At 50.8% G+C, this 11008-nt stretch overlaps 1 protein-coding gene across 1 annotated transcript; it reads right to left on the bottom strand.

The window, feature by feature from the left end:
- Positions 1-4267: 4267 nt before the first annotated feature.
- LOC124647706 lies at positions 4268-6895 on the bottom strand. Its single transcript, XM_047187604.1, has one exon. It carries the CDS (start codon positions 6893-6895, stop codon positions 4268-4270), a length of 2628 nt encoding a protein of 875 aa, XP_047043560.1.
- Between the last annotated feature and the right edge of the window lie 4113 nt (positions 6896-11008).

Genomic DNA, 11008 nt, shown 5'->3' with positions numbered 1-11008 from the left:
TGGAGCCACGTTGCTCACCGGAGCAGTCTCGACCACGGCAGCGGCCGGTGGCTGTTTCCCACACTGCGCGGGCGCCCACAACCGCGCTTCGCCGTGACTCCAACTGGTGGAGCAGGCAGTGTCGTCGTTAGCTTGTTCTTACTCCCATGGGTCGGCCACGCCCTCGCTAGCCGGCACCGCCAGGGGACCGGCTGCACCAGGGGTGGCTGTGATCGGCACCATGTAGGCAGCAAGGGGCAAGAGCGATCGCAACTAGAGGAAGGGTGTGGAGTGAGGAGGCAGCAACATAGGTAGAGGAGATAAGGCGGAATCGAACCACGCCCACCATAGGCTTTAAGGAGTGCGGGAGCGGTTCCCGAAATGTATGAAGGAACGGGGCGGTTCCGCACCCAAAGCACGTCCAACGACGTACAATCGCCTGCCGTTTGGTCTCCACGGCCAAGATTGAAGCAACACGTCCAGGAGAATAGACGCGTTCCGCCACGTGCCACCGCGTGGACCCACAATGTTTAGGGCCCATGTCCCTTCGTTGCTAGGTCGTGTGAGCCAAGCACCCGGGGGCTATTGTCGGTGTAGTGGCACGGGGGTACCATGGTCCACCTGCTCTTGGGCCTTTGCGGCCCATCCACAAGCCACGACTGTTTTCTTCCTCCACGAAGTCTTTCGGCTTCACGAGATGAAGCCCCTCGCGAGGAAGTCAACACTTGGCATTTCTAGAAGCAGAACCCGAAGCCCTCGCGAGTTCCCTTCACGAGGAGTCCATTCTAGGGTTAAGGAGATGCCGTGCTGGGTCACACCACAAGACATACCCCGTGAAGATGAAGACAAGGGTGATGGCAGAAGCAATGATGCATGTCATGGCTGGCTGCGATCACGCCCTCCGTGCTGGAAGATAAGGAAGGACCTGGCACCCCCTGTAGAAAGAGGCGTGGTAGTTGCTCCTTTCCGCAAAGTTCGCCGTGGATGGTGCAACATGGTAGAGGGCAATAGTAGAAAATAGGGCTTTAGTCCCGGTTGCGCAACGAGACTGCGCAATCGGGACTAAAGGCCTCACCCTTTAGTCTCGGTTGCCTCACCCTTTAGTCTCGGTTGTAATACAAACTAGGACTAAAAGGTCCTCCACGTGTGATGCGGACACACGTCAGGACGAGGGACCTTTAGTCCCGATTTGTGACACCAACCGGGACTAAATGCTATTTTGTGTATTTTTTATCCAATTTTTTTTCTAATTATTTTCCGCTCTCTCTTTTTTCAATTTTTTTTAGAATTTCTAGTATTTCAATTATTTGACAAGTTTATTCTCTAACTACACTTAATCTCCAGTCAAATTATTTACTCATGGTTAAACTTCCCGCTCGGTCACCAATCCTCCCACTACTCTAGCAATAGCACACTTAAGAGCATCTCTAACAGAGCCCGAAAAAGTGCAAACCGACAAAATGGTTTTTAGTCTTCCGAAAACGATAGTTTGTGCGTGTTTGGCAGTGGCGCAGATTAGAATCCGTAAAACTGGAACTGAAAAGCGGAATTTAAAAGGGCGCGGGTAAATTCGGCGATGATCATAGTTCGACATCAAATTGATGCTCCGATTGAGCATCAAAACATACATTGTTCGTAAAATTAAACCTATAGTACTGGTACACCGGCGAGCGCTACTTAAGCTAAGCAAAATGCGGCCTATAAAGTGGCCTACGCGGGCGGCGGTGCCGGTGGTGGCGCAGCGTGTCGGCGGCAGATGGTGCCGACGCTGTCGAGGATGAGCTTCATGCGTCGTCGGCGTCAAGCTCGACTATTTCGAGCTTGACGCGGCGGACGCGGGCCTCACGGCGGGCCGCCTCGTATTCACGGACGAGGCGGACGGCTTCCGCCTCCTCCCGACGGAAACGCTGGCGAGCCTCCGCCGCGCTGATGGCCTTGGCCTGCGCGAGGACGGCGTCCTCCTCCTCGCTGCCGTGGACATAGTCCCCGGCGGAGAAGGTGGGCGACTGCGCGGGGACGAGGTCGTCGTCGTCGCTGCTGTCCGCGACGGGGAGCCACGGTGCGCGGCTTGACTGGCCGGACGAGGGGCCCTCGCCGGCGTTGCCGTACCTGGCGAGCTTCCCTGGGGGCGTGAGCCCCCAGTTCGTCCACCGGCGGGAGCTGCGCTTGCGCGCGCCCTCCGACCGGTTCCATTTGCGCCGCTCCGCGTCGGTGCGGAAGACGGGCAGACGCGGCGGCGAGTCGCCGCCGCCCAATCCAGCGCCACGGCCTGCGGAGCCGCCTCGGGACGCCATCGCCCACCGTCGGCCGGTGGATTGCTGCCTGGGGCTCGCTGGATTGCTCGCCGGAGATGGTGCTTGGCGGCGGCGGCGGGAGACAAGCGGCGGAGGGGAGTAGGGTTCGCGACCCGAACTCCCCTCCGCGAACCCTTTTAATAGGGGCCGTTCGGAGATTAGTTCGGGCCCCCGAACTTATTTTATGGGCCGGCCCATGTTTTCGGTCACTGATCTGCGACACATTCGGCCCGAACCCGTAAATCCGCCGGAAAAGTTCGGTTCCGGCGGGGTTTACGGGCGGGTTTACGGGCTCTGTTAGAGTTGCTCTAACTTCTGAATTCCTTTCCGTCCCACCGCTTCCAAGTGCTTCGCGCGCATGTTATTGATACATGTTGGTCACGATGTCACACTTCTTTATTGTTTGGATTCCAAATAATTCTTTTAATAAACAAAAGTAATGATGTAATAATAATCTTAAATAAATATGTAAGTAAACAATAATATTTTTTTTTTTTTGCGAAAAACCTAAAACCTGAAAATTTGAAAATCTAAAAATTGGCTAACCTTTATGGTTAAGTAATAGTAATCTTTATGCAGGATGCAATTATTAATTTAATTCTGAATTTTTGGCAAAACTAAAATCTTCCTGCTTTCATATTTCCATTTGGAATTTTGAGAATCTAAAAAATTCCAACTAGGTAAACAATTTAGAATTTTCTTTTATATTTTACAAAGCTAGGTGATCCAGGGGAGGGGGTGGTGCGTGGGGAGCAAAAAAACTTAGAAAGCCTTTCCTTAGTCCCGGTTGGTACTAAAGGGTTTCGTTCTAGAGGAAGCCTGCCGCAACCCCTTTAGTCCCAGTTGGTAAAGATTCCAAACGAACATGGTCTAAAGGTTGGCGTGGCCCGCGCCGTTCGAACCGGGACTAAAGCGACCCATTAGTCCCTCTTCGTAATTTGACCAGGACTAAAGCACCAAGGGGCTTCGGACGAAAACCTTGTTTTCTACTAATGGGGTGGACCAACTCCACTTGTACAGTAGGGGACAACTGTTTCCCTCCTTCGGCATGCCTGAGGAAACCCCTCCCCCAAGTTTTCGTGGGGACGAGGACCAGTTCCTCTATAAAAGGAGGGACAACTGCTCCATAGAAGGGGGATCCAGATCAAATCACAACTTCTTCGAGTTGCAACCTTGTAAAACTCTCTTGGTGCTTCACGAGCTATGAATATCAGAGAAGGCATGACGTAGGGGGTGTTACATCTCCACGAGGGCCCTGAAATGAACCTGGGTAACTCCATGTCCCTCTCTATCGTGTTGTCGTCGCAGGCTCTGGGGAACTTACAACGATGCTCTTAGCCCCATGTGTACGGTAACTTTAAGGGTGTTTCCGAGGTACTCGTGATCCTTCGAGACACGAAACCCCGACACATGCGAGCACATTTTTATGGTTTTGCCAGTTTTTAGGAGAATTAAGTTCGTGCTGAGTCAAGTCCTACACCATTCGATTCCACTGCAACCGTGATTCATGAGTAATGCTACACGTACGGAATATTTTACGGAAAAATCTTACGAACTCACGTAGTAGCGCTAGAAGTCCAGAGTATGGCCTGGGTTTTCAGGAGGGGATCATGAATCAACCAACCATGGCAGTCCACGTTCCTCTGTAACATTTCTATAACCCAATCCGTCCGTATGTCTAGCTAGTGTTACCGGTGATTCATGCATACGAGTTGAAAGTTGAGTTGTAACTGAGTTTTTTCAATTACAAATAGAGATGCAACTAACAAAAATATTACAGACCCTTAGATTTGTTAGATGGGAGAATTGGTTATTTGTTCAAAAGTTCATCAGCCTTGGATCATCTACCCAAAGTTGATTTAGTTGGACCTCGTATTAATCCCTTGTTAGATTTGATTGCTAACCATGAATTGCAATACTAGTTGTAAGATACTATCTCAGAAACGAAAAAAAAAAGTTAGTGCTGTGCCGAGCCACATCAGCTGCACTCAGCTTCAGCACGGGGATGACCAACACCTCGCCGTTCTTTTCGGCTGGGCACGAGCTTCAGGGAGCTGCAGCGGGATACTGCTGACTCTCCCTCGTCCCCTCCGGCCGATCACGAGGTTAACGGCGACGTAGGCGAGCACGGCGGCGGTCAGCGCGATGACGTACCCGGACATGTCCCACTTACGGCTGCTCCCGGCGGCGTACGCGCCCAGAAGTCCCAGCAGGTCCAGCACGATCGCCGTGTTCATGGCGTAGATTAGCAGGCCGCGGCGGTCCTGCAGAGACTCCTGCAGCAGCAGGACGATGACGACCACCGACGCCGCGAACGAGGCAGAGTTGCAGTAGAAGAAAGCTCGGTACCGGGCGCGGTCGGTCACACGCAGTACTGGGTTCCCTTCCATGATGTGCAAATCCGGCACCGATTTCTCCCAAGTGCCGCCCGGCGGGGTGAGCCCGGCCTGGTATGTGACGCTCGCCGCCAGGATCGCCAGCAGCATCAGGTACTTCCGCCGGCTCGAAGTCGAACTGGAACTGGAACTGGAACTGCTGCGGTCGGGCGATTGTGGCCGCCGAGAGGACAATGAGTCGTTCGCTTTGCTGCTGCCGCCGGAGGTTGATCCAGAGGAGGAAGCGCCACAAAAATTGCAGAATTCGAAGAAGACGAGCAGCTGGATGAGGATGAAGGCGACCACCGCGCCGACGAGCACGAAGACGTAGATGGACGTCCGCAGCTCCCGCGCGCTCCCGGCGGCGTAGGCGCCCATCAGGCCGAACAGGGCGACGACCATGCAGACGTAGAGCGCGTAGCACCGTATGCCCGGCCGGTACAGGTTGGGGTTCACGAGCATGATAATGAGCGCCATGGACGCCATGAAGCTCGTGGAGTTGCAGTAGAAGAAGGCCAAATACCTCCTCCGGTACTCGCCGCTGCCGTCTTGGAGAATCGCGGAACCCGCATAGTAGTTGTGGACCTTGTCGCCGTCTTGGATCTTGCCGTCCTTAGTCCAGAAGCCGCCCGGCGGGGTGAGGCCGGCCTGGTAGGTGATGGTGGCCACCAGGATGGCGAGGAGGAGCAGCCGCTTGCGCCGTTTGTCGATCCTCCTCTTCTCCTCTTCGCTCAGGTCATGGTTGTCCAGCGTGAAGAAGACGACGTGGATCACGATGTAGACCAGGACGGCGCCTGCCAGTGCCATGACGTAGATGGAAGTGCTTACGTCCCGGCAACTCCCGGCGGCGTAAGCACCGATGAGGCCGAACAGGTCTAGTATCATGGCCACCTCCAGCGCGTGCCCTCTTACCAGGCCCTTGTTATGGACCATGAGGATGACCACCAAGGACGCCACGAACGAGGTGGAGTTGCAGTAGAAGAACACCTTGTAGCGCGCCTCGTGCGTCGACAGGAGGATCGGGTCGCCGGCCTTGTGGGGTGGCTCCGTCTCCAGAGCGTCACTCGGCCAGACGCCGCCGGGCGGGTTCATTCCCGCTTGGTAAGTAATGGTCGCGGCGAGAGTGGCGAGCAGCAGAATCAGAGATTTGGCCTTCTCGATGCCTTCGTTCTTGTTCTTGTTGCTTGTGTTCGCCTCGTCGGCGTGGCGGCTCCCTTGCCTGCCGCCGCCACCTAACAACACGCGCGCCGGCGAGGGGCTGCTCTCGGGAGGACCCGAGACAAGCACCTTGGCGAAAATCACGAGGAAGATGTACACGGGGACAGCGGCGACAAGAACGACCACGTAGGCGGCCGTGTCCGCCTTCCAGGAGCTCCCGGCGACGTAGGCGCCCAGAAGTCCGAGCAGCACGACCAAGATAAATCCGTACAGCTGCAACTTGGCGTAGTACCTCTGCATCTTCCGGCCGAGGAGAAGCACGATGACGAGTAGCGACGCCACGAACGCCGTGGTGTTGAAGTAGAAGAAGGCCATCAGGCGCGCGGACTGTCTGGCCTTCAGCATGGGATCTCCGGCCTGGTTGTCTCCCTCGGTATCGTTGCGGAAGCCGCCGGGCGGGCTCAGGCCGGCGGCGTACGAGATGCCCGTGGCGAACGTCGCCAGCACAAGCAGCTCCTTGCGATGCTCCTTGATCTTGAGCGCTTCGTCGGGGCCTTCCTCCTCCTGCGACTGCGAGGTCTCCTGCTTGTCGTACCAAGCTAGGAGGATTTGGATGCCAACATAGGCGGCGAGAGCGACCACGAGCGTGGAGACGTACGCGGTGGTCGGCGGGTCCTCGCAGCTCCCGGTGGCGAAGGCCCCCATGAGGGCGAGCAGGTCCAGCACCATGACGGACCGGAGCACGGCGAGAGAGATCGTCCGCTTCTCGTTCAGGACGAGGAGGAGGAGGTTGACGACGAGCGAGGCCGCGAAGGCGGTCGCGTTGAAGTAGAAGAAGGCGAGGTACCGGGGAGAGTGGTACAGAATCGGCTCGCCGGCCTTGTACCCATCGCCCCCATCCTCGTTCTCCTGCCAGACTCCACCCGGCGGGCTCAGCCCTGCCGCGTAGGTAGAGGTGGCCACCAGCGTGGCCAGCAGCGCCAGGTACTTCCGCAGGTGGTACTCCCATGACGTCTCGTCTTTCGGTGGCGCTGCCGCCGACGTTCCGCTGCTGCAGCACTCCATCTTCTCGATGGACGCCGCCGCCATTTTAGTGGTAGCTAGCTAAGCTGGTTAATTAGCTCTGTGTTTGTTTCCTCTGGAGAAGATGATGTGCTAAGTGTAGGACTTCTGTGCCGCTGCATATATAGAGCCGTCACGGTACGCGGGCCTACGACTGCATCAATATGTGTTAACTGAACTCGAGATAATGCTGTCTACGTTGAACATTTCATTCCCCGTGCTAGGCAACCATAATTAAATTTGTTTCAACTTGTAGGGCACGTGGAAGAGGGGATCTGCTGTCTCTGCAGGCTGTGTGCAGTCGGCTGCCGTTGCCAAGTCCGGCCAGGACGCTCTCCCGTCGGAATATTACCGAAAAATCAGTCACCACGTCAATTCTTAGAGCATCTCCAGCGACCCGATGTAAAATAAACATCAAGAGCATCCATCTACATCCAATCCATTTAGATCGAGTTGCGGACACAAAATTGGTCTTCTTAGCTGGTATGTCCGTTTGGGTCGGGTAGCCCATCGATCTAACGCATTTTTTGACCATAACTTTTTTCCCAAAATAAATCTAGATACATAGTGAAAATAATACATTGGAAAAACTAGAAAATAACCCTAGCTACGCCCGCCATGGCTGGCTACTAGTCGTCGTTGCCGAGGTCGATGAAGGTCGGAGGTGCCCAAGGCCACGTCCAGTGTGTAGACTATTGAAGTATTGAGGCACATGCGGCAGTGTTGGTGCGGGAGAGGAGGAGGAGGCCGCGTGCGTGGGGCACACATGAAGGCATTAGGTACTATATTGGAGGCGGGCGGCGTGCCGTAGAAGGAGATGGCACATGCCACGGTGACCACGATGGCGGCGCCGAGGCCTCCATGGCCAACCTCATGGCCTCTTCTTTTGAGAGGCCAGGAGGCATGACCGCTGAGGCATAACGCAGCGGCGCTTGTGGCGGAGGTTGCAACTGACGTTCACAGCCTACGCCGCTTGCCACCCTACTATATGCACCCACATGTTTTCTCAAAAAAAAAAGCACCAACATGCTTTAGAATAATGGATAATTTGAACACGAATCGGTGAGTGGATGGAGCAGTCGGCTGACAATAGTGAGTAGCACTAGCACGTTCTACCAAGTCAAAGTTTTGTGTAGAGTTTTCCCACGGCCTGCCCAATTGACTTTCCTCAATATTGTTAGTAACATAAAAAAAAAATTGACTTTCCTACTTAGCTTGCCTGACGTCGCCATGGCAAAGGCAGACAAGGCGATCACGTAAGTAGCTGGTGCTGGACAACTCTCAACACGATATAGGACACACGGTTGGTGAAGTTGATATGGGGCTAAGTTGATATATGTGCTGTTGTTGCTGATGTTCCTCGAGATTCAACAGTACTTTTGGCAGCATTGAATGTACCATTTAAATAAATTTGGCAGAACTATAAATCCGGCATGACGTATCTCTGTACTAAATGGACATAGTTTAGGGACTAAATGCGCAAACAATAAAAGACTTTATAAATGTAGTTCATAAAATAAATTTTAAAATATCAAATATTAGACTCATTTCAAAGAGTTCGTCGTGCGGAAGTCAAATATGGAAACAAAAGCTTACTTGCATTTGTTGCGCGAAAGTTATACTTGTTTTTCAATTAGTAGTGCATTTGAAAAAGAGAATCTTCTCGTATAGATGAACACATGTGTGGGTCCTACCGTTTAACATCCCTATGTCATGCAATGGTGGAGATATCAACTTGACCCCATATCCACTGCACCAGTGCATTTACGCACAGTACACCAGAGGGAAACCTGTTTACTACCTCCGTTTCAAGGAATAAGGCGCACGCGCATCCCAATACGAACTTTGACCGTAAAAATTGAGCAACAAAATCTAAATTATATTATATGTAATTAGTATCGTTGGATTCGTATTGAAAAGCACTTTGTAATGATATTAATTTCATACAAACATTCTTTATCTATTTGAAGTAATTCTTGGTCAAACAAAAAGCTCGTAAAACGAGGACGCCTTATTCCTTGAAACGGAGGTAGTACTTTTGTAATAGAAAAGTGAGAGTACAATACACCTCCAAATGAAGAGAACAAAGGCAAAAAGTCAACCTTTCTCTTCTGTTATTTTATGTGAGGTTATTATTGTTACTTATTTTTCTGCTCATTTGCGTTGAACAGATCAAGCAGCACAAGTGGCCTCTCTTCGGACAAAATTTATCAATTTGAGCGGCCTCCCCGTACTTGCAAAATTTGCGCCACTTGATTGTTTCGCACTTCGCAGCAGGCAAGATATAGATAACTTGACCACGGGCACTCTGATCGATGGATGGCCGGGACAGTCGGCTGACAACCAAGTGACCATAAAAAAGCAAAGCGCCTAGCTAACAAGTCGCATCGTTTTATATAAACTTCCTCTTGATACCATCACGCTAGCTTAGTCTGTCTAACAAACCGCTTACCGAGACCTGCACAAAACCGTAGCTGGTTAATACATCTTCCGGTGAGGTCGCTATTCGAAGGACCTAACCAAGAATCTTCGTATATTTCTACTTCCTGGCATCTTTTATGCTGCCAGCCTGCCACCACTATCACTATCCGGAATGAGAAGCTTACAACCTTTTGGGATTCTCCTTGGATCCATGGTGTGAAGCCTAAGGATGTTGCTCCTCTCATCTATGAGGGATCCACAAGGAATAAATGGATAGTCAAGCAAGCAATGGCAAATGATGCTTGGATTTCTAAGATTAAAATATACACCAATTTAACTATCCCCGACATTCATGAGTACATTCGGTTATGGATCCTCATCAACAACATTTCATCTCCATGCACCGATGACACTACTATTTGGAACTTCACGGCCAGTGAGGAATACTTACCTGGGCTTATAATGCACAATTCCTCGGAGCCACCGTTACACAAATGGATAAGTTGGTGTGAAAGGTTTGGGCGTCTCCGAAGATTAAGTTCTTTCTTGGCTATCCATCATCAATAAACTTTGGACGGCCGACATCTTGAGCAGAAAGGGCCAAACAATTGTGGGATTTGCCAGTTCTGCAAGCAAACTCAAGAGTCGGCGGCTCACCTTTTTTCCCATTACCGGTTTACCAAGAGGCTTTGGGGTCTTGTCAAAACGTGGCTTGGGATGTCTTCCATTACAATGAGTGAGTGGAAGAAGGAGCATACCACCAAGTCGTGGTGGACCATGATGATGAAGGATACCCGCAAAATGATGGCTTCTCTCACCATGCTCGTTTCTTGGAAGGTTTTGGAAGGAGCGCAATGCAATAATTTTCAATAACAAGTCCGCTCCACCGCCTATCCTGCTTGCATTAACTAAGAGAAAATTTAACCTTTGGGTTGCCACAGATGAAAATCATTTTATTCTTCTAGTAATTAATCCCTTTTGTTGTTCTCACTTGTTTCTTGGACACTTGGTCATGTCATGACCTTTCTCTTTATGGACTAGTTTGCTAAGACGGCTGCATGCACACGCCCCTATCGTCTTGCAGAATGTTTCTTCCTCTCCATCACTTTTGCCAAAGCATGATTCAAAGATTCAAACTTAAGACTTAAACAAAAACCAAGAAAAAAGGCACTTTCCCTATTTTCGGCAAATTTTAGGTCCTGGTAAACAGACTTACTCGATGGTTATTCGTACTTCTCGTAGTGGTGCACAATTAAACTCTTTTGATTGAGTGTGGCTTTTTGGAGGCCGAGCTACATGTAGTTCTTTATTTTCAAACACTCAAAATTTATATTTTGAAATTTCAATAAATTACAAAACAAAATTCTAGACATAGCCAATCATGTATGCTACAATGGTGTAAAACCTCAATGCAACCTATTTTGTATTCTAGCTACACGAAATTGTAAAAATGTGACAAATTTTATAGTCTTGAAATATGCACTATTCACTATAAAATTTGTCAGAATTTGTTATTTTTGTGTAGCCTAGAATATGAAGTAGTTTGCATTGAGATTTTACACCATTGTACTATACATCATTACCTATCCGTACAATTTTGTTTCAGGTTTTTAAAATCGTTTTAACATGAATTCTAAGTGTTTGAAAATAAAGGACTACATGTAGCTCGGCCTCCGTTTGAACTTTCCCTCTTTTGATTCTTGTATAAACAATTTAGAC

The sequence above is a fragment of the Lolium rigidum genome, chromosome 1 (assembly GCF_022539505.1).
Source record: "Lolium rigidum isolate FL_2022 chromosome 1, APGP_CSIRO_Lrig_0.1, whole genome shotgun sequence".
NCBI classification, from domain to species: Eukaryota; Viridiplantae; Streptophyta; class Magnoliopsida; order Poales; family Poaceae; genus Lolium; species Lolium rigidum.
This window is presented reverse-complemented; position numbering and strand designations above follow the sequence as displayed.